At 34.4% G+C, this 25,117-nt stretch overlaps 1 protein-coding gene across 1 annotated transcript in view; it reads left to right on the top strand.

Moving 5' to 3' along the window:
- The window catches only part of LOC129262472 (unconventional myosin-Ie-like), an 86,127-nt gene that overhangs the window by 6,806 nt on the left and 54,204 nt on the right, over nt 1-25,117 (top strand). Inside the window, exons 3-7 of the mRNA XM_054900595.2 lie at nt 1,656-1,781; nt 9,591-9,680; nt 12,283-12,377; nt 22,142-22,319; nt 23,631-23,793. Of these exons, the coding sequence (XP_054756570.2) occupies nt 1,656-1,781; nt 9,591-9,680; nt 12,283-12,377; nt 22,142-22,319; nt 23,631-23,793 (652 nt within the window). The remainder of the gene's footprint in view (nt 1-1,655; nt 1,782-9,590; nt 9,681-12,282; nt 12,378-22,141; nt 22,320-23,630; nt 23,794-25,117) is intronic.

The following is a 25,117-nucleotide window of genomic DNA, read 5'->3' as shown; positions in this document are numbered from 1 at the left end:
GATTGCTTCCCGAAGAATGGTTGTGTCCTCACTTACGCTAAAACCAGTTTAACGAGGCAAAGCGATCTTCAAAACTACATCGTCAGGTGGTTTTCTGAACCGTTTTGGAAGATCGCTTCCAAGACCGCTCCGACCGTTCTCATTACACGTTAAACTAGTTTCCAGTAAACTAGTTTTAGGATGGTAGTGAGAACGGTGTTACAGAGAATCCTGTATGAGTCATAAAGTGATGTGACAGCCCTTCAAGTATCTCCCTGCTTTGTGTGGTTTAGGAATAATGCATGTTGAGAATGGTTAAAACCGATAATCGTAAGTTATTCCCTGGTTAGAATTTGATTTAAAAAGTAAAAGTACATGTACCTGAGGAAGTAAGCATAGAGATATGGTGTAACTATGGGAAAAATGGTTCTTTTATTTATGAATCTACATGTATGAAAGATTGAAAACCAACTGAAAGTGTAGAATGACTTTTGAATGTTGCAGAGGGGAGTTAAAAACCATCAGGGGCCAGGGGATGGAGGGGGGGGGGTGGTCTTAGTTTGTGATCTTCCACCATCAAGGTTAAAATTAGATTTTAAAGGGATGGTCTGGGCTGAAAATATTTTTATCTAAATAAATAGAGTAAAATTCACAAAGCAAAATTCTGAAAATTTCATCAAAATCGTATAACAAATAACGAAGTTATTGAATTTTAAAGTTTATCAATATTTTGTGAAAACAGTTATATGCACATCAACATGACTATATACATTAGGTGGGCTGATGATGTCACATCCCCACTTCCCTTTCTTATGTTATTACATGAAATAATAAATGTTTCATTTTTCATACATGTATGTGTAAATGATGTGTCTCCATTATGATGAAATAAGTTGCGGCAATGAATAACTAATGCACTTTAATCAGTTGTCAATCCAATTGTTTTAGTTCTTGGTAGAAAAGTGTTGAATAAACCTAATTTCATATAATAAAATACAAAAGAACAAATGACATCATCAGCCCACGTAATGAATATTCATAAAGACATGCTTAGAACTGTTTCACTGGAATAATGCTAATCTTTAAAATTCAATAACTTCGTTATTTGTTATCCAATTTTGATCAAATTTTCAGCATTTTGCTTTGTGAATTTTACTCTATTTATTTTTAAAGAAATATCTCCAGCCTGGACCATCCCTTTAAACTCTTTCTAGTGTCTGCACACATGAGCAGCAAAGTGCATGAAAAGGGTCCACTGTAGCTTTCCATTGTTAAGGCATGATATTTATGTACGTACACATGTTTAGGGTGTAAAATTTGCCCCAAATCAGATAAAAGAGTATGTTTTATTTAACCGAAGAAAGGGAAGAATTGGGTATGTTTCTGGATTATTCACATGCCTTCAGGCTATTGGTCTCGATATTTGATATGGCTATGAATTTAAATAAAAGTATACTGTATATGAAATATAGACAGAAAGCACACGTATGGTATTATTAAAGTGAATGGATTATTGTGAATGAACAAAATGGAAAATCTTTATTTTTTCAAACCTGTTGCATTGGCATGTGTGTGTGTTTATGTACAATGTAGTTGAGTGCCCCCCTTCTCCTCGGGTTTAAACGTCTAATTATTATGAAATAACTTGCGCTTTTGATTTTTTTCTTTTCATTCAGGCCTATCACTGGCAGAGTCAGGGTCGCAAGACCAGCGGGGTGGAGGATATGGTTCTCCTCAGCAAGATTCAAGAGGGTGCCATTGTAGAAAATCTAAAGAAACGTTTCATGGACGACCTGATCTATGTATCCTTTTTCAAGTCTGTGATAAAAATTTGTTGTTTTACATATTTGCCATTGATTTGTATTTCATTTTCATTATGTATTGCATGTATCTTGAATGTTAAACAAGGAAATATGAAGAGGGAAAAAGATAAGGACATTACACATGTATATATTTGGACCTGCATGTTGATAGAATGAATTATTTCCTTCCTTATTAATTTGAAGAATATTTGGCTTTACTCGAGAGAAAGGAATCAGTCCAACAATGAAATATGATTCTGATGTAGTTGTAACCAAGGAAGTTAAAAAAGTACAGGACACATTGCAATGCTTTCTGTTTTAATATCAGTGAATGATAAATGATATCAGTGCTATTCTATTAAATAATTCCATATTACAAAGGGAATCCAGATACAGTCTATAAGATCCCCTTTTTATATAAAACCAAATTAGGAAACCAGTTTACAATCACTTTGTTAGCACCCTCCATCTTCTGAAATGGTTTCCAGAACCACTTCATGTAAAGTGGTCTTGTTGCTATGGGAATGCTCTGAGTGGTGTCACGCTCCTGGTGGAGTCTCATTTGGCGCGAAATGTTGAAATCGCAGCGTAGGCATTTTACACACAGTGTGTAATGGGTAGCATGCCCAAAATGCACACGAGCTCGTAGTTTGGTGTGACGATCGTTTCCCGAAGAACAATTTTGTCCTAACCTACACATAAACTTGAAACCCTTATCCATTTCTAAGGGTCATTTGACTGTGAGAAGGTACCCAGGATTTTTCTCAAAATACAGCCCCATGCTGAGACAGTTCCGGACCCCAAGTCTACATGATGACTTGGGGTCCGGAACTGTGGTGGGAAAAATAATTTTGCGTCCCGGCTACTCTTACTCTAGACCGGGACTAACATAGACATTTTTGGTGCTTTTCCTTGAGATGTATTTTTTTCAGAAACGGACCCATGTCTAAGGATTATATAGTAGAATGTAGGACCCAGGGGCGGTATTCTTAACATTGTCTTTTCTCCATATTTTATCTTTTCTCAGAGATATGACAAAATCGGTATTCTGGTGGATGTCATAACTTTTGTCACAAAAATTGTCACAAATTTCGTCTCTTCTCTGTAGCGCGCACAAAAATACACGGCTTTAAATGCGCATAATCCTTTGATACAAGCAAAAGATATGACAAAAGTTATGACAGGGTGGTAGCAGTCATAAATTTTGTCATATATTTTAGTACCAAATATCCCGATACCCTGCCGACTGAATGTCAAGCATATAATGATATTATTTAGATTAGATTGTGGTATTAGTTTCACTCATCATCCATGACAATTTTCAAAATTATATTTTCATGCTACAATTAGTTAGGCCACACATAATAATTCCTCCTTTTTTTCCCTCTGTTTTCCTTCTTTTTCTACTTCTCCTCTAAAATCCTACAGTTCCCTGTCTCTCTTTGTAATTAAGCGCATCAATATACGCGTAGTTGCGCGATGCCAGCAACTGTATTGGGGATATGCCCTACCTGCCATGGGGCCTTCCTATTGGCTAGAAGGGCTCTCACTGGGAACTAACGTTGATTTTGATTGGTTTGCTTCCGAAAAGATGGGCGGGAACTTAGAGAGATATGACAGGGAAAAGACAATGTTCAGAATACCGATTTGTGACAATCATAGCGGTGTCACATCTCGGAGAGAAATGACAAACTTTATGACAGTGTTCCAGAATACCACCCAAGGATAAGGATTTCTTGCAATAGCAAGACCCATGTCTAAGGATTTTTTTGCAAAAAACGACCCACTGGAGCGGCACATCCCTGGGGCACAGCCCCGTATGTGATAAACGCATGAGTACCCCCCTTGGGCTCCAAATACTCCAAACCACCCCAAAACTTCTATACAGTAGACCTGACTCTGATCCAATAGATAACCAGACTTAACTCAAAACCATCTTCAGATTGACTCTAAAAATTAACTGCTAATTGGCTCAAGCCTGACTTCACTTTAACCATAAACTGACTCCACACAGATTCAAACTCAATTATCCTAATACTATAGACACTGTCTATATAAATTCCTACTCAACTCAAAACATAACTTGAAAAAAAACCCAAACAAATGCAGGTTAATGATTCCAAACTTTGAAAGTCAAAATAAAATTTCTAAGAGGCTGTTCTCATTACGCTTTCTAAAACTACATGTAGTTTACTAGAAACCGATTCAGGAAACCAGTTTGGAAGATCGCTTTGCTAGGGTTCCCACTTGATCACACAAAAGTGGTTTTCAAAATCACTTCACGTAAAGCGATCTTGTTACTATGGAAACGCTCCCAGTGGGGTGACACATTTCGCGCGAAATTCAAAACCGCAGAGTAGGCATTCTACACTTGTCGTGTGTAGTAACTCGCTCAAAATATACGAAGATCGCTTCCCGAAAAATGGTTGTGTCCTCACTTACGCTAAAACCAATTTGACGAGGCAAAGCGATCTTGAAAACTACATCGCGAAGTTGTTTTCTGAACCGGTTTGGAAGATCGCTTCCAAGATCACTTCGACCGTTCTCACTACACATTAAACTAGTTTCCACTAAACTAATTTCCAGTAAACTAGTTTTAGGAAGGTAGTGAGAACGGTGTCTATACTTACTTGAAAATCACTCTGCAACGACTTCATACAGAACTTGAGGAGATCATTCGTATCACCTTCTGATCAACTCTTAAAACAAACTCTAAGACACCGTTCTCACTACCTTCCTAAAACTAGTTTACTGGAAACTAGTTTAATGTGTAATGAGAACGGTTGAAGCGATCTTTCAAAGCGGTTCATAAAACCACCTCGCGATGTAGTTTTCAAGAACGCTTCGCCTCTTTAAAATGGATTTAGCGTAAGTGAGGACACAACCGTTCTTTTGGAAGCGATCTTCGCACATTTTGAGCGTGCTACTCTACACAATGTGTGTAGAATGCCTACGATGCGGAGGTTTCAAATTTCATGCGAAATGTGTCACTTTACTGAGAGCGTTCCCATAGCAACAAAATTGCTTTATGTGAAGTGATTTTGAAAAACACTTTCGGGCGATCAAATGGGAACGCCAGCAAAGCGATCTTCCAAACTGGTTTCCTAAATCGGTTTCCAATAAACTAGTTTTAGAAAGCGTAATGAGAACGAACGGGGTCTAATATTTACTCTGAAGTCTGAAACAACGCCAAACCAAAACTCTAGACCTACATGTACAAGTTCTTCAATACGTTACTCACCGTCTTATTTTTTCATTCACTCTGAATCCACTCTTACTCCAATCCAGCCTATTGAGTTTAAGCTGATTTGAAATCTGTTGCAACTCCAGTCTGATTCCAAACTTCTAATGCTCAAGTGTAATTCCAGTACTAATCATGACAGTGATTTTCCACTAAAAAAAGCTGCCCTTTTCTGTTTCTGAAAACCTGTAATTTTTCAGTTTAAAACTTGTTATAAAATTGAAATTCTGTTTTTTCTTTGTAAATATATGGTTTTGCAAAGGTAAATTCAATGAGTTTTCATATGAAAGGTAAAGAACCAAAATGGATTTCCCATTTGATTTCACTAGTAAACAGGAAATCACTGTTCCTCTAGTGTGGTTTCAAACTGACTCCAACTTTGCTGAAAACTTCAAACCAGTTAAAACTGTATAAACCAATGCAGACTCCAAACTGATTGCAGAAACAGCTTCAAACTTCGAACCACCTGAAATTTGTAATGGTTCAAGATTGGATTTTCCAGTGGAAGGTCATACATTAATAAGTTGGTATTGATAAAAGAAGATAAAATTGAGAAAACTATTGATGAAAATCCTCCAAGGAATATACAAAATTTGATAGTTTTGATTTTGTGACATCACCTACTAGCAGATCCTCTATATAAATAGAGAATATTATAAAGAAATACATGTATGTGCATTGTGTGATAGGGATTCTATTTTCCATATGCTATAAATGTTGAAAGCGATTTTATTTGTGCGGTGGGTATATCGTCAGATTCCTAACTTTATACCCCCTTCTTGTAGAAAAATATTTTTATTCCCATGTTCCTTGAAAAAATGAATTGATAGAAAATATGGGGGAGCTGCTTGCATACATACATGTATAGATTTATAACTATCTTATTCTTTAATCTGTGATGGATTTTCATCAAACCTTCAAAAATATTGTTCATGTTTATTAAAACCAACTTATCATCAGGTTGAACTTTCCCTTTAAGAGTTCTGATTCCTTGACTTCTCCAGCAGTGAATGTAAGCGTACTTAAGTACAGTCATATTCACAGATTGTCTTTTCTATTTGCAGGTAAACAAAAAAGAAAGTCATTCAATATTCCATTTTACTTTTAAAATTTTGTAAATAATCAAGAACGAACTTTTATTTCATGAAATTTTTTTTGAAGAAGCTAGTAGGAGGACAATATTGATGAGAATTTGTGTGTAATGCACTTAAATTTGAGTGGACCAGCTTTCCTTTAATGCGCACTTGTTGAGTCATTTTGTAGGATACGTGCATCATTATCATTTTAAACAGTGAATGTAAACATAAGTTGTGTTCTGAAAACATGTTGAGTTCCATTTACCAGCCTTTTGAAGATGTTGGGCGTGATGCCACATACTTCTCCAATCACTGCCAAAAAACAACAGCTGCATTTGTACTACAATAACAAGCATTTATCTTGTAGATGTGCTAAACATTAGTGATTACTATTTAAATGGAAATGATGTTTGATTTAGTTATCTATTGCTACTGAGTTTAAACTTTCTTTTGGTCAGCTTCAGCATTATGTATCTGAGTATCAATTTTACTGAAAAAAATATGCCATGAAAGAGATGTGACAGCCACAGTCATTCCGCCATGTACAAACTAATGTCCATCTGCTCCATAGTTGGGTGTTGCAAGTAACTTAAGTTTGATTGCAAATCAAGTATATTGGGGCGTTGCAAGAAACATGCATTTGATTGCAAATCAAGTGTATTGGGGCGTTGCAAGTATTATTTGATTGCAAATCAAGTGTATTGGGGTGTTGCAAGAAACTTCATTTGATTGCAAATCAAGTGTTTTGGGGCGTTGCAAGAAACTTGCGTGCCAATTGAATGCAAATCAACTACAAATTTGCATATAAAGAACTTTAAATGCTTGATATGGGGATTTTTCATTTGATTTGGTATACTTTTGAACATAATTATCTTGCATTGTCGGTATCCCATATGATTATGAGATGTTGTTATGGCTAGCCGCTAGGTATGAAAGAAAAAAGCTGAGCAAGATTCCTATTAAATCTAAAGGGATGGTCCAGGCTGAAAATATTTATATCTTACTACATAGAGTAGAATTCACTGAGCAAAATGCCGAAAATTTCATCAAAATCGGATAACAAATAATAAAGTTATTGAAGTTTAAAGTTTAGCAATATTTTGTGAAAACAATCGTCATGAATATTCATTAGGTGGGCTGATGATGTCACATCCCCACTTTCCGTTTTCTTATGTTTTACATAAAATCATATTTTTTTCATTATTTCATACGTGCGTGAATAATATGTCTCCCTTATAATGAAATAAGTTGCAGCAATAAATATCTAATGAACTAAATCAGTTGTCAATCCAATTTGACTAGTTCTTGGAGGAAAAAAATTTGAATAAACCTAATTTCATATAATAAAATACAAAAGAACAAGTGGGGATGTGACATCATCAGCCCACCTAATGAATATTCATGACGACTGTTTTCACAAAATATTGCTAAACTTTAAAATTCAATACCTTTGTTATTTGTTATCCGATTATGTTGAAGTTTTCGGCATTTTGCTCAGTAAATTCTACTCTATTTATTAAGCTATAAATACTTTCAGCCCGGACCATCCCTTAAGTTCAGTGTCTAAAGGCGGTGCTGCACCAGCCCAACTTTGCTCAATCTTGAGATTTTAGCCTGATCGGCCCTCTTCGTGATTAATCTCGAGATTCAAGAAACCCGGTCTCAACCATCACAAGAAGAGCGATTCCTGCTCGAGCGAGGCATCGATGCATTATGGTCTGACACTGTGCATAAATAATCCTGAGTGCGTCTGCACCTGCGAATTAGCAGGGTAATTCGTAAAATAGCGCGCTATATTGCAAATAATCCCAAATTGACTTGGGATTGCAACCTCGAGATTAATCCAGCAAACTAGCGCGATAATTTTGTCTCCATTACAAATAATCTTGAGATTGTTCAGATCGGGATAATTTGCCGGATCAGAAATAGCGCGCTAATTTGAAAACTCGGGCTGGTGCAGACGGCCCTTCAGAGCTACATGTATAAAGCTATCTCTTATCATGGATGGTGACCAGCTTAACATGGTCAGACTGGTATTTTAACGAAAGAGGGGCCAAGTATTAAAATCTAGTAAATTGTATGTATAGTATTCATTTATTTGTTGTGGTTGAGAATGGCAGCCTACAGTACATGTAATTTCTGATTCAAATAGACCATTTACAAAACGCAGTCAAACTAAGCTTAGCAAAGAGAGAAGAAGATACATGTAGGAAACAACAAAGATGATGGTATTTTAAAGATTTAAATGGAAAGTTTTTTAATAGTTTAGAAACAATGGAAAAAGCCTTTGTGATCAGTTGAAATTATTGTTTTCTTGCTTGATATAGCTTTTCTATTACTATGAATGAAGGTAATTGACCCTTTCCTAGCCATAACCAATAAATCTTGTTAGTCATGGGTTGCCAATTTTGTGTTATAAACATAGAACTGCAGTGTTCTTATAAAATGCCCTGCGTTTGCAAATCTGGTGATTGTTGATAAAATTAGTCTCGATAGTATACCTGGTGAGTTGAAAGTTACATTTCAGGAAGCTGGCCCTCTTGATAAATGCTAGCCTATTGATGGTCCCACCGAGTTTCCTATTACTGCTATTTCCACTTCCTGCTGGGGCCTGTATGGTTTCACGGTTTATTTCTAATTCGTCTAATGCCAATTCGTCCAATAGCCAAATCGTCTACTATCATTTGGTCTACCATCAGTTCGTCCACTTGCCACATGATCTACTTTCATATTTAGTCTAATGCCATTCCGTTTAATAACCAGTTGGTCCAATAGCCATTTAGTCCATATACCATGTGGTCTAATTAAGTGTTAATTGTGCAAAATGAATGAAAAGAAAATGGGTATTAGACCAAATGGTGATGAGATGAAATGGTTATACATGTAGACGAACTTGTGATTAGACGAAGTGATTATTGGACTGCATGATTATTGGACCAAATGGTTGTCAGATGAACTGTTGATGGATGGAATGGCCTTAGAATATTAAGGTAGACGATGTGATGAGTGGACAAGTTGGCAATAGACGAATTGGCATTTGCAAGAATTTTGTAAATTTTTCAAGAATTTTGTGAAGTTATTTGCAAGCTGTTTCCCCATTGGCCTATGCTGTGTATCATAAATGTTATAAATTGTACTTTTATTGTTCATGAATTATGATGAATGACAAGATTTTTCTGAATATTATAAAATGATGTGTTCAATTATGCACAGGTGAAATCAGGCTGATACCCTTTCTGCATTATTTACTGTTGTGTAAAATTGTTGAAATTTGTAAGGAACGATATCAAACGAAATCTTGTGGAATTATTATAAGTTCCTTTTTTTAACAGAGGAGCACAGCGCTGCTCCGCCCTTTAAATTGTTCCTGCGACATTTCTTTTCAGACCTCTTCATGCAATGTATACTAGTGCTGTTTTTAGGTTTGAAAATGATTAAATGTTTTTGTCCGACTTGCCAATTTGAACCCTTAACCTTACTGCGTAACGCCAGACATACATCGGTCCTGTACTGATATCAGTCAATCCATTCAAGCAGATGCCTTACTTTACAGAAAAGGAGATTGATATGTATCAAGGAGCTGTAAGTTTATTTCAACGTTATATTTTTGAACATTTTGGGAACCTGGGTCCCGTAACACAAAGCTTAGCAATCATCGTAGAATATTTCATCACGATTGATTGAATAGACTACAATTTACAATTAGTCGCTAAGCTTTGTGTTACGGGTTCCAGGAACCCTCTCCATGAAAATTTGATATCGTAAAGTAACTTTTCCTACAAACCAGGTCTCCACACTAACCCTTTTTTTTCTACTGGTTCAATCTGTTCACGTTGGACCAGTAGATACCCAGTTTTTCCAATTTTTACTGGTCCAAACCTTCCAAAATAGAGAAAAACATAAAAAAGACTTGATTTTATTTTGCTGTCTTTCATTGCTTTATTGTTACCCCCACCCCCCCAAAAAAAAAAAAAAAAAAAACAAACAGTACACACACACCCAACATAATTCAAGAGAGCCATTTTTTGAGATGCCAGAGCCATTTTTATACTTTACAAAAGAGAAGAAAATATAATTTGTATCAGTTTTATATATTTTTTTTTACTGGTCATGTGGGACCAGTAAATCTGACTATTTCTGGAAAGTTACTGGCCCAACAGTAATTTTTACCAGCCTGGGACTGCCGGACTGGTGCGAGTGTCACGCACTGCTACAAACGTTTTTGAAGTAACAGTGGGATTCAAGGAAGTGGAATTCAAATTTCAAGATTTTTTTGCTTCTGGGTGGAAAGCTACTTTGACATTTTTGCTAGACTGTGACATCACAAATTGTAATTTGTGACATTAAAAAACCCCCAACTTTTTATAAAATCTGCGATAGCATCTTATTAAACAACTCTTGTCAATGAAAATAAATATAATCACATGTTAATGAATTTTAGCTGAAAAAAACCCATATTGCATTGACTTTGTATATGGAATCACATTTTGGAACAATTTTTGGTCAGACATGCATGTTGCATAATTATAATCACGTACCTGGGCTTTGCAAATTTGGTCTCAAAATGCGTACAAGACTTAAAGACTTTGAATGTAAAAGTCAGTGATGGATTTATCACAAAAAATGTTGAAAGGGAACATCATGCCCCCCAGAGTATCACGGTTAAAGTTGCACTTAAAGGGATGGTCCAGGCTGAAAATATTTATATCTTAATACATAGAGTAGAATTCACTGAGCAATATGCTGAAAAATTCATCAAAATCGGATAACAAATAATAAAGTTATTGAAGTTTAAAGTTTAGTAATATTTTGTGAAAACAGTCGTCATGAATATTCATTAGGTGGGCTGATGATGTCACATCTCCACTTTCCGTTTTCTTATGTTATTACATAAAATCATAATTTTTTCATTATTTCATACAGGTGAATAATATGTCTCCCTTCTAATGAAATAAGTTGCAGCAATAAATATCTAATGCACTAAATCAGTTGTCAATCCAATTTTTCTAGTTCTTGGAGGAAAAAATTTGAATAAACCTAATTTCATATAATAAAACACAAAAGAACAAGTGGGGATGTGACATCATCAGCCCACCTAATGAATATTCATGACAACTGTTTTCACAAAATATTGTTAAACTTTAAAATTCAATTACTTTGTTATTTGTTATCCGATTTTGATGAAATTTTCAGCATTTTGCTCAGTGAATTCTACTCTATTTATTAAGCTATAAATACTTTCAGCCTGGACCATCCCTTCAAATTCAAAGTTTTCTTTGGTAGAGTACACTTCACATTCCTCATATTATCATCAATTAAATGCCAATGTGCAATGAACATAATTTTGAAACTGAAACCATCAACCATTTATAACCTTTTAACCAATAGAGTCACAACCTTCAATTTTGCCAGGTACAAGAAATGTAACAACATTTATTAGTTTGTCTAGAGTGGTTTCCCTGGCAACCATTGTTTGTTTAAAAGGTTAATATGTATTCATGCCAGAACCTACTCTTTGCGATGTAATCTATGGTGTAGCCGTCAAGTTTGACATTAATGATTGTGGTTTTTGTGTGCATATGCCAGAGCTATCCCAATGAAAAGAGAATAATGGACTTATAATGTATGATTTTAGTAACAAGATGTCAAAAGGGTTTCTTTTGTGGTTAGAGTAAATCATATAACATGTACATCATAATTTTCTCTGAGAATGACAGTTATGGGCTGATGAAGGAAATATTCGTAAAAGTACAGTACACCCTTTTTGTTCTCTTGTTATGTGATGTTATTGCCCTTTTTTTTTTTGATTTCTGCTAAATGATTTTCAACCAGATTATCATAATGTGTAAATTTCCCATTATCCATTCTAATCCAACTTTGAATTTGAACAACCAAATGTTATTTTTCAAAATTTCTGCTATTAATAATTATCAATCTAGTTTATTATAAAATGTAAATTTTCTATTCTAATATTCTATTTTTGAATTAAAAACAAATAATGTGATTTTCATTATTTCTACAAACACTTTCAATTATTTTATTTTGATATTCATGTAAGGATTTTATATTCAATTTTCTGATTATATACATATCGCACCTTTTTTATAGTGAGTTAATATCATAAATAAATATATAATGCTTCATCAATGACTTACACACTATTGTATTTTTATTTTTTTCACAGGCTATATACGAGAATCCCCCTCACGTCTATGCTCTTACAGATGATATGTACAGAAACATGTTGATAGAATACGAGAACCAATGTGTAATTATCAGGTATGTTAACAGAAATTTTGCAATGTGAGATGACAAAACCCTGGGGGCCGTTTCATAAAGCTTCTCGTATAAAGTTAAGAGCGACTTTAAGAACGACTGGTGAACCCTTTTACGTGCTAAACCATCGCCAATTCAATATACCATGTACCACAAGAAAGGATCACCAGTCGTTCTTAAAGTCGCTCTTACTTTAATACGAACAGCTATATGAAACAACCCACCTGGGGAGCGTTTCATGAAAGGACTTGTCGGATGTTTCATCCGACAAGTCCTGTTTTATCCGAGAGTCACCATAGTAACAGTGCCTCACAGCCAATCAAAATCAAGGAAAGATGTCAGATCTGACAACTTGTCGGACAAAAATCTTGATGAAACAACCCACCTGGTACCTTTAAAAGGTTGGAAAGCCTATATCCAGTTATAATGATAAAGGTGATGATGATTGTCATGATGATGATGATGATAATGATGGTGGTGTTGATGATGATGAGGAGGAGGATGATGGTGATGATGATGATGATGATTAATATGCTACATGGTGATGATGAAGGTGATGACGGTGATGATGATGACGATGATGATGATGATGCTGCTGATGATGATTATGATAATAATTATGATGTATTTGAATTTACTCATTAGACATTTCCTTTTCCAGAGGATTCAAAGAGTTCTCAAGTTCATGTAGTATATTAAAAGAGCAAATTAAGAATCAATTGATATACTGTATGCTCAAGATGACTTATCTCAAAGATCATAGGCTTTGCAGAGCAACAAATTGAAAGAAATGTGCACAATCTTAACAATTAATTTAATCAGAGTTGTATATTTTGGGAAATATTTTCTCATGTCAACGACTAACCTGTTTTTGACTTGAGAATGTAATTTCATCCCTATTAAAGTGTTTCTCCCCTTGGAATTCCATCTCAAATTTCATATTAATGCTGGTAGCATAATGCATTTATGAACGTGATGTGAAATGCCCAAGTGTGAAAATATTGAAGGTGCATGTACTTCTCCCGGATGCTTGCATTGTTTAACTTTACGGTAAAAAAAATTTAAATTCATTTTGAAGTTTTGTAGAGATAACAGTGCTTACACATAAAAGCAACAGAGTCTATCACTGAGGGTTGGTTGATTGACTTCACTGATCTTTCTGAGGACGTGAATACTCAGAATGGTTCTTCTTCATTCTACATGTACTTCATCTTTCTACAGCCGTATTAGACCCATATCATGGTGACTTTGCCAGCAGGCTGTAATCTTGAATTGGGTCTTGTAGTCCAGATCCTTATTGCAAAAAGAATTGCAATCAAATCCAACGCCCAAAATCAACTTTCATTTGATTTTCAATCAGTGCCAATAGTTGCGTTTAAACTGGACTACAGTATTTCTGCAAAAGATCCAAGATTTTGGCCTTGTCAAGATACAGTAAGCAAATCGTCAGCAGTCATCCGAAACCCATTTCAGAGAAGTCAACCTCATAATTTCCACTTTCTTTTCGCAGCCTTACAATATTTTAGTTTCTGGAAAATACATGGTAGGAAAGACCAATACATGTGCTTAACATTGGCTTAACAAAACAAAGAATCAGAGAAAATATCGCAAAAGAGCTACATGCTTGTAATTTTGTTTTGAGGGGTTTAGATTTTCCTTGTAGAAATGAGCTATAGGGGATTAGGGCTGTTATCGTTGAGAAAATTCTCTGTCGATATCGCGCTAAAAATATCTTAACGATATCGATAACTATCGACAAAAGAACATAATCGCGTTGGTCAAAATTTGTATCTGACACTGTACCAAGAACGCTTTAAAATCCGCGTTCATCGGATCTAAATGACTACATAGCATCTTTTAACAAACATATTTAGCATAAATATATCCTTACCTTTCACGTTATTAGCATTATTTTAGGGTTGGATGAAGTTTTATCGATAATTTTGGGGCTTTTTGGACTTTGTTCTGAGCAGTGAACGTCTTTTGCATATCCGCCATTTTGATATCGTGCTGTACATCTTTGAACGTAGAGGGTAGCAACACACGGCCGGGCTGTGTGGTAGCTGCCTTCTACATACGTTAGTTGCCATTGGTGCGTTAGTTGAGCTTGCGCTTGTGATGTTTTTAATTCGATCGAATGGAGTCGAGTGCAGTCACAAATGTTTGGATTGTCACGATCTCACACCCACTTCGCTATAATAATAGCGAAGTGGGGGTGAGATTGTATTTTGTTTGTGGCTAGTATTTTGTTGAGATTTTAGAGAAATTTCTGTTGCTGTTCTTAGCAGTTTGATGAAAAATATGTTTTCCGTTTGAAAATCCACTTTCAAAGGGCCGTTTCCGTGAATTCCATGAAATTGCGGAAAATCACTGTGTCCCTAAATAATAGCGGGTATTATCGACAAAGAGAGAAAGGTTATCAATATCGCAATATGGCAAAAACAAGCGATTATCGACAGGACTATCGATAAAGACGTTATCGATAACAGCCCTATAGGGGATACAACAACGCTGACCCCATTATCAATACGCGCGATCAGCAAAAACGTATCGCTCTTTTACCGGCTTATAATGCATAATGATACAGATACAACGGTGTATTTGTATGCTAAAGTGCGCTCAACGGTTGTTTGCTTTGCTACAGTACACTTTCTCAATGGGATCTGCATGCGCACTTGTTTGTATGGCATTGGCCTGAAAATCCCTACGTATCTCATAAAGTAAAATACATGTATATTGCTTCCTCGAAATTTAAAGGAGAATGAAACCCTTGAAACCAGCTGAATCCATATCAAAGAGAAAAATCAAAGAAACATATTGTTGAAAGTTTGAGGAAGATTGAATGAATAATAAGAAAGTTATGAGCATTTAAATATTGAGATCACTAGTGCCATGTAGATCCTCCCATCCGCAATGCGACCAAGATCTGTGATATCACACACGTACAACTCCCTCATTACTCTAGTACTTATTTCACTTTATATTCTCACTTTTATAGAGTCTATCACAAGGTGAGGTGTTCTCTTTATGAGATGACAAGTACAGAGGTTTCACAACATTATACCATTGATGAATCGTTTGTCATATGATTAGAATAAGCAAAAAGAGATGTTTTGGGGTATATTTTCAGTGTCCAAATGGGAGAGTTGTACGTGTGTGACATCACAGATCTTGGTCGCATTGCCAATGGGAGGATCTCCATAGCATTAGTGATCTCGACATTCAAATGCTTATAACTCTTTTATCGCTAGTCCTATTTTACTCAAAGTTTTGTTGATCTTATTCTTTGATTTTTCTGCTTTCACAAAAGCTAACTTGCTCCAAGAGTTTCATTCTCCTTTAACCATATACATGTAGAGTACAACTTGTACTTTCATTTTCTACAAAAATCTCAAAATCGATATTTTGACCAAAGTAGACTGATACGACGATTCAGATGAAAGCCGACAAAATGTTACTATTATTAAAGGTCAAGTCCACCCCAGGAAAATGCTGACTTGAATAAATAGAGAAAAATCAAACTAGCATATAGTGCTGAAAATTTCATCAAAATCGGATGTAAAATAAGAAAGCTATGACATTTTAAAGTTTCGCTTATTTTTCCCAAAACAGTGATATACACAACTAGGAGAGTAAGTCGATGATGTCAATCGCTCACTATTTATTTTGTTTTTTATTGTTTGAATTATACAATATTTCATTTTTCACAGATTTGACAATAAAGACCGACTTGACTGAACCATGTAGTATTACAATGCTAATTCCACATGTTCAGGGAGGAATTAATCGTTGTTTCACTTGACAATGAGGAGAAAATTTGAATATTTCATATTTCATATGATAAAATACAAAAGAAATAGTGAGTGGATGACGTCATAGTATCCTCATTTGCATTCCCACCAGGATTTGCATAAAATTGTTTTGTGAAATTAAGCGAAACTTTAAAATGTCATAACTTTCTTATTTTACATCCGATTTTGATGACATTTTCAGTGTTATGCTTGTTGGATTTTTCTCTTTTTATTCTAATCAACTTTTTGTTAGGGTGGACTTGTCCTTTAAGCATACATTGTAAAATAAGAACCCATGGAATATCATGGACATAAAGTTACAATTAGTTGTAAATATTAAGCGCACATGAATCTCTCTATCTTACCCCCCCCCCATGATAAAAGTGATCACATTCCAATCATTGACCCAATGAACTGACCTGCCATTATACATACATGTACATGTATTTCATAATGCAACATTTCTATAGATCAAGAGCAATATTTATAAATCCCTCCAAGCTTCTCAATAGATTGAATTAAATAATAAGGAAGTACATACTGGTTTTACTTGTATTTCTTATGGTATTGTCCTGTATACTATAATTACAAAAATAAGGAAACCAGTTTTGGTCCTTATTTTTGTGGTCACTGATTGATACTTTAAAGAAATAGGAAAAGTGAAAGGAGTTCCCCTACTTACGAGCAACTTTATTAAAGAAAGATTTGAAAATGAAAGCAGATCATCATTGTAGACAATAATAAGTGTTTGAATTCCTTGAAACAGAAATAGAAAATGAACAACTTTGTGCAGGTGATTTTGTAAAAAGGCAAGAACAGAAAAAAACCCGAATTCTCATGAAACTTGGCTCACATGTTGGGGGTAAAGATGAGCAAGACACATTTTAGTATGTGTCAGAAATTGTGTTGCAATGGTATGTATATTGGCAAAAATAAGGTAAAAATCTTACAGTTTAAACTACTTCCTCATTTTGTAACCAATTCTCTAGAAATTTGGCACACACATTGGTCTTGAGGTAAAGATGTGCAGACTTTTTTGTGTGTGTCAGAAATCATGTTGCCATGGTAATGACAAATTGCGGTTTGCATTACTTCATCAATTTTAACCAATTCTCAACAAATTTGGTAAAAATCTTATGGTTCGTACTACATGTACTTCAAAAGATCAGTATTCAACTTATTTCCATGAAAGTTGGCCCACTCATTGGTTTTGAGGTACAGATGTGCAAGACATATTTTTTCCTGTGTTAGAAAGTGTGTTGCCATAATAACAACATATTATGTCAAAAATTAGGCAAAAATCCTGTGGTTTGAACTACTTCATCTGTTATTAAAGGTAAAAGAAAGTAGTTGCAGGAAGCAATAATTTCATGAGAAAGTATTTTAAATCAAGGTTAATGGTCACCATATTATCATATATCTAGATCTGGTACTTTAACTTATCTTTGTGAAATCATGAAATCTTTGCTCAAAACCAATAATTCTGATGATCACTTACGCAGAATAGCATATGTGGGATAGTGTATTAAACTTGCTTGGCAAAATACCCAATACCCGTGCTTATTTTGCTAATTTCTCAGTAATTATTGCGCATTTTCTCCCAGAGTCATCTGGCATATATTTTTTATTCATACATTACAAACTCTTGGGTGGTAATTTCGTTGGATTCTGTTCGAACTCATTTTCCGATAGTTACCACAACTGGTATTTATCTTTTACTAATTTTCATGGTATTTAGCGCACACATTGGTCTTGGGGTAAAACTAGACAAAACTTATATTTTCCATGTGTTGGAAAATGGAAACTGTTATCATGATAACTGCATACGATGGGGGTATTAATCACATTCAGCGATAGTTCTAGTTTTCATTTATTTATTTACTTATTAACATATTTATTTATCATTCATTTATTTATTTGTTTGTTTATCTGTGTTTTTTTTTGAGGGGGTGTGTTATTTTTTGGCAACCAGTCAGTATTGTGTGTATAATTACTAGTGGATTGAGTCAGTTTAAAATTTTCAGTCAAATTAACTCAGAAATCAAGTCACTTTAGCTAGGATTTTCCATATTATTAGATTAAACTGCAACCCCTTGCCAATTTGGGTCAATTTATCTCTGCAAATAGAAGTGCGATCATTGTTTTATGATGCATAAATATCACAAAACATGATTAAAAGTACCGTACTGTAGGAAGAGTCAAGATTCTATGTTCCACGATCCTATTGTGTCAACCAGAATTATATGTCCCTGAAATGCAAATTAAAGGGGAATGAAAACTTTGGAATAAGTAGGATTGTGTCAAAAGAGGAAAATCAAAGAATAAGAACAAAGAAAGTTTGAGAAAAATCAGACAAATAATGAGAAAGTTATGAGCATTTGAGTATTGCAATCACTAATGCTATGGAGATCCTCACATTGGCAATGCAACAAGGATGTGTGATGTCACATGTGAACAACTTTCCCTTTGATGCACTATAAAATACCCCAAAAATGTTTGTTTTTGCTTTTTCTTAAGGTATTACAAACTCTTTATTCATGATATATTCTTTAAAAATCTGTATTACATGCCCTCCTATAGAAAGAACACATGATCTACTGATAGATGTGATAAAAGAGGCAGTTTAAGTGAAATATATACTAATATACTAAGTAATGGGAGAGTTGTTCAAAAGTTACATCACACATCTTTGTCGCATTGCCAATATGAGGATCTCCCTAGCATTAGTGATCGCAATATTCAAATGCTCATAACTTTCTCATTATTTGTCTGATTTTTCTCAAAACTTTTGTTGATATGTTTCTTTGATTTTTCTGTTTTCACACAAGCTATCTTGTTCCAAAGGTTTCATTCTCCTTTAATACAAATATATACTAACCACTTTGGTCAACTTCTTTCAAATACCCTAGTGATACAGGCATGTTGGCCTGGCCTTAGTTATACTTCTACAAACCCAAATCACACATAGGTATATATTTAAATTGGTTGCCTGGTAACTAGTGTTGATTAAATGGACTGTTTAGTCTAGTAAGTCTACCTCATAGTTGGAATTTGCCTTCTGTGAATTGACTTTTTTATGTAAATTTATTTCATTGAATGTGAATGCTTTGGTCTTTCAGTTGAAAATAGTAAAGTGTTTCTGTAGATGGGAAAACAGGTTTCAATCTACATGTATTCAAAGTAAACTAACAAATACAAGGCAACTCTGAGACATACAATGTAAAATACCCAACCCAACCTATTGGAATTGACTGTAATACCAGTATCCAAATACAAAGCCTATGGGTCTTATACATAATCCAGTGTTCAGTGGGTTAAATCACTTTTGAATAGAGATTGGAGTAAATATCACTTCTTGTATTGAATTTCAATAGTAAAATACTTGTTTAATACTTCTTTTCCTCTCACTTCTCTCTTTCCTTTTTCCTTCCCTTCTTTCCTGTCTTTCCCTCCTATGTTTTTCATCAATTTTGCCCGAGTTCTGTACCACTTCTTGCTTTAATATCAAAATTTGGGGGCTTTTTTAAAGTCTATCATAAACAATTCTCGATTAACGAATAGAAAACACAATATTCCTGAAATGATGAGCACTTTTTAATGTTTGAATGGTACATGAACAGTTGAGGCCAGAAGTTTACATACCGGACACTCAGGAAATTCAAAGAAAAGTTGACACTTGCCAAACATCATACAATTTACTGTATCTTATAAAATATTTGTGCTATCATGACAAATTTGATATCAAACAAATGAGTATGTCATGCCCCTTCATCACATTGCTTTGTCATCAGGAGCTGAAAAATATTAAGGTGTCATTTTTTTCCAAAGAAATCTTCATATTTTAGACAAATTAAAAATAAGAACTTGACAAAAACATTTCACATTTGTGCTAGTTACTTCTCAACACAAAAATTTCAGAATACACTTTTTTGTTCTCTGGTGACCTATCATGATAGAAAATGTAATATGAATCATATATTTGACATTTATATATTTCTATGAAACGTTTTTTTTAAATATAATAACAATAGAATACATTTGGCACAAATATTACTTTTTTTCTTCAAAGAAAATTCCACCTGAAATATACTTTAATCCCAACAACATCCCAATCATGTGAAAGAGCTTAATACACTCTTTCATTTGATACCAAATTTGTCATGGTAGCATTTATCTTTTTTAAGATATAGTAAATTTTACAATGTTTGGCAAGCAAACAAATTTCACTGAATTCCATGGATGTAAACTTTTGGCCTCAACTGTACATGTAGCTATCAGTATTGTAGTACAGTACTGGTTATGGTATTATGTAAATATAGACACTCCAGTGACCCTTTTTTGTTCAAACATTGGAATCCTAATTTCTTTAAATTGGGTCAATGAACATTTTCAGTTGAATGAATCTTCTATTAATTAATGATTCATGAAATGAGTTTTGTTTTTTGTAAACAAGTCACCATTATGTAGGAATTCAGATATTCATCAGCATACTCCTTGTTAATTTTACTCCAATGCTTTTTATGAATTTTTCTCTCATGCTGTATAAGGAGGTGACACGACATTGCTCCTTCGACAATTGCTCTGGGCTTAATTTCGTCTAAGATGTACATGTAGGGTTAGGTTTTACAATAGGGTTTTATTTTAGGTTTAGGGTAGGATATAGTGTCAAACCCAGGGTTGAAGTTGGTCATTCCATTTGTGTGTGGAATTTAGAGCGGAGCAATTGTCGCTAGAGCAAATGTCATGGAATCGTATAAATGAATGTTTCACAATTTGATTTGATTTATTTTTTTCTATTCATATTATTTTTTCATTGAAACCAATCAAGCCAAATTCAAAATGAATTGCAGTATTTATAAATGATTGAGATGGTCAATAAAAAAAGAAACAAAAACAACAGCAAATGAGCCAGAAAAACAATCGATTTGTTATATTGCTAATAATGAAATATGATTTTAATGTGCAGGGTTGCACATGCCCAAGGACTTTAGATATTTCACAAGAGATCCAAATTGAATTAAATGCATTGTATTTTTTTATCTGAAAGATAATGATTTTATTCATGTACATGTACATCTTTGTGATGTCAATTTCAAAACACTGTACATAGGGCTGCTATTGTTGATTGCACACTTTCAACTAAGAGTGATTTATAACCCATAAACATTAGGCCTGTATATTTAATAGCTTTCCATTTTGTATTTTATTCTCTTTAATTTTACACACTTCCTTGAATCCGTAAATTTATTTTCAACATGTTGATCAGAGGTGCATAATTGATGAAACATAATCTTCACTTTTTTGCCATGTTACAGGTGGCATATTATTATTCATAAAAGTGTATTATTTTGATATTTGCAAGACCTAATTTTTTGTAAGAAATGCCCAATCAGAATCCTCATTTAGACTTTTATTTTGACGCTATAATAGTCTTAATTTATAAACTGGCCCTCTATGTTGTTTTCTTCTTACAGTTGTTTGTCTTTACTTCACATTGTACACTTTTAATAATTATGTTTGTTATGTTTGTATTTTTGTTGTTGTGCCTCCAAGGACAGTATGCCAATTACTGATGGAGCCACTTTACTAAAAAAAGACTTATAAATAAATGAATAAAAATAAATAAGACGTTTTCTTCTGAAGACCCCCAAACATGAGTAGCCTATTGTAAACAGGATTTCTCTGCTGTAGCACATTCTCTTCGGAGAAGATTTGCCAATTATTTTTTATAAGAAATATATCATCGTCAGAGATTCTCAAATCCAAACTGAAGTCTTATCTGTTCTAACATTAAGTTCTTGGCTCTATAAGATGACACTCATCCAACTCTCTTATTATTTCTATTTTTCTTGTGCACCGCAGAATTCAATATTTATTGGTAGATGATGTTGCTACAGTATGCCTTTTAATTGTATGATTATTATTCTAAATACTATCCCAAATTCATCAAAAATTATTTGTTTTGTTCTTATCTAGTGGAGAGAGTGGAGCAGGAAAGACTGTGGCAGCCAAGTATATCATGGCATACATCGCCAAGGTATCCGGGGGCGGAGCTACCGTTCAGCACGTCAAAGATATAATTATCCAATCAAATCCACTGTTAGAAGCCTTTGGTAACGCAAAAACAGTGAGGAACAACAACTCAAGTAGATTTGTAAGTATTGATTTGACAGCCTTTCATTTATTAGATTTTTGAATTGCCAATGTCTACCTGTATTTTTTTTAGTATGAATCAATTTTCATTTAAAACCGAAGCATTTGAAAATTCTTGATGATGAATTCAAATATTTGCTCATTAACCATTGTGCATGTAGGCTAAATTCCCCGGCTAAACTATTTCTATAGCCAATACCCAGTTGGTCTAACTTCACTATGTGACGAGACCAACTGGCCAAAGACCAAATAAGAATTAGGTAAAATGCAGAATGCATTAAATTAAAACTGAAGCATTTGAAAATTCTTGATGATGAATTCAAATATTTGCTAATTAACCATTGTGCTTGGAGGTTTAACCCCCCCCCCACCCCCGGCTAAACCATTTTCCAGCCAGGACCCACTTGGTCTAACTTCACTATGTGACAAGACCAACTGGCAAAAGACCAAATGAGAATTAGTTGAGATACTATGCAGAATGTATTGTAGACATAATGGCAATAAAGCCATTTGATCATTTCATATCACAATATTCCCCCGAGTGTGCATAATCAAGTGCTCATTTGGATGAAAATGATAGTGACAACAAAAACATGTGGGATACAGGTACATGTATACAGGTATTAAACCATAAAATCTACTTATAAAATCTACACTGAGTGGGTATAAAACTATAAAAGTGGGTATATAATTGAAAACTTGTCATGTCACAGCCTGCAAATGGGATCGTTATTAATTATTAATCCAACCTATTGTACATGATGAGGTGTTTATGATAACAAATGTACAGTATGTAATGTGAGTTCATGTCAATATGATTTTCAGCAGTTCGTGAAAGCCAGAGCTATTGACGGTAAATATATTCGAGGCCAAGTCATTGTATGGATAATGGTACCTCTGAAATAATAAATTTCAACTTTTCAGGGACTGTGTAGAAATCCAGTCACTGGAATTGTATTGTTTTGTATTATGTTTACTTTCTGTCATTTAAAAACAATATGATATAAAATGCATGTACAGTGAATACAAAGAAAGGATAAGTGAAAGTGTATAACCGTCTAATCACCAGGAATCTTTAAATTTGTCCTTTCCTTGTTTTTCAAGCAAAGTACATGTACGTAAAGATCCTGTCCACGACAGCGGGAGCCCTCTAAGTGAAAGTGTAAAGAGATCCTATCACCGGAGTCAGAGCCCCCGAATGGTGTAATGATATGGTGTCTTTAATTTTTTCTTTTTCAGTATGTAGAGATTCAATTCACGAAAGCCCCCAAATGGTAACATGATATCGTATCTTTAATTTCTTATTTTTCAGGGAAAGTATGTAGAGATCCAGTTCACAAGAGCCGGAGCTCCTGATGGCGGAAGGATATCCAACTTCTTGTTGGAGAAGTCCAGAGTGGTCGGTCAAAACACCGATGAAAGAAACTTCCACATCTTCTACCAGCTACTGAACGGTGCTAATCCCCAACAAAAAGGTGAATACGTGGGCCTGTATTCTGTTGTCGGGTTTGATTTAATCTCAAGTTTCAAGTTGTGGTTTAACCTTGGATAGCCAGTTGTGAAACAAATCTTCCTCAGCAAGCTGGATGTACATGTACTCACTATCTTTCCTCAGCTTCGCTTTGGAAAGATAGCTCCACCTAGCTTGCCTCGAAAGCGATAGTTTGCCCATCACCTTCACCGATGGTGATTATTTGCTTAATAATTAAATGAAACAAGTATCTCAATTTTATAGCAATAATTATCAATGCACTAGAGCATGGTGTGCCTCATGATTTCTCTTTCATTACTAGTTGAAAATTAAGGAAAAGTTACTAGTTTTTCCAGATTTTCTTGTTTATCATTATTTGTATGAGTCAGCTTAATAGCAACATACAATTAGTAATCTAATTTGCAGTCTCCATTATAAACTTTCAGTTTCAAAGTGGAAATATATTAGGTGAAGGAAGTGATTTATCATTATTTGGAAAGTGAAATTGTGTTGAGATGTTTCCTTTATGTTAGCAAGAAAATGCATTGATACAAATTCAGGCGCATAACTTTCATTTTTTCCCTTTCTAAAGAAATCAAACACACTTTTGTGCTTGTAGATCTTTAATTGTGATGCTCTTTTTCCTCATTTTAGTACAAAAGAGAAACATTTCATCTCTTCATTGCAACATTATTTTCCTCTACCATAGATGGCAATTTTTGAAGTTCTTGTTTATCCTTCGTAGTTTGAATTTCCCCATGTTTCTGTGTTTTATTAATATATATCTTTTAAGTAAAATACTTTAATATTGGCCTGTTATTCAGGTGCATGTTATTCAATTGTTTCAATCAGGGGCCCCCCTACAAAGACATGCTGTTGATGTGATGATATGATGTTCATACATGTAATTCATTGTTTTAAAAATTCAGTGTGCTTCTTTTTGCTCTCAAAGTACATTGTGCAAATTTCCTGTAGAAAAAATTATGACATTGATGGATTTCCATCTAGGTGAGGTTGATCGGATCAGTTGTAATTCTTTGTGAGATGAGGCCCAGGGCCCCGTCTTACATATAGTTATGATTGGTCCAATCAATCGTAACTCTATGGAAATCCATCAGTGTCTTAATTTTTTCTACAGTAAATTTGCAAAATGTCCTTTGTAAACAAAGGAGATCTCACCAAATTGTCAAGAATTCAATGAATTTATGGATATACATTTACATACTGTACATATCTAGAATTTTTTTGAACAAACATGCATTTTATATGTTGACTTTGCTGGCTTTCCATAGTTGCGATTGATTGGATCAATCGTAACTCTTTGTAAG

Source organism: Lytechinus pictus, chromosome 5, assembly GCF_037042905.1.
Source record: "Lytechinus pictus isolate F3 Inbred chromosome 5, Lp3.0, whole genome shotgun sequence".
In the NCBI taxonomy this organism is placed as follows: domain Eukaryota; kingdom Metazoa; phylum Echinodermata; class Echinoidea; order Temnopleuroida; family Toxopneustidae; genus Lytechinus; species Lytechinus pictus.
The sequence above is the reverse complement of the archived record's forward strand: the minus strand, read 5'-3'. Positions and strand labels throughout refer to the sequence as shown.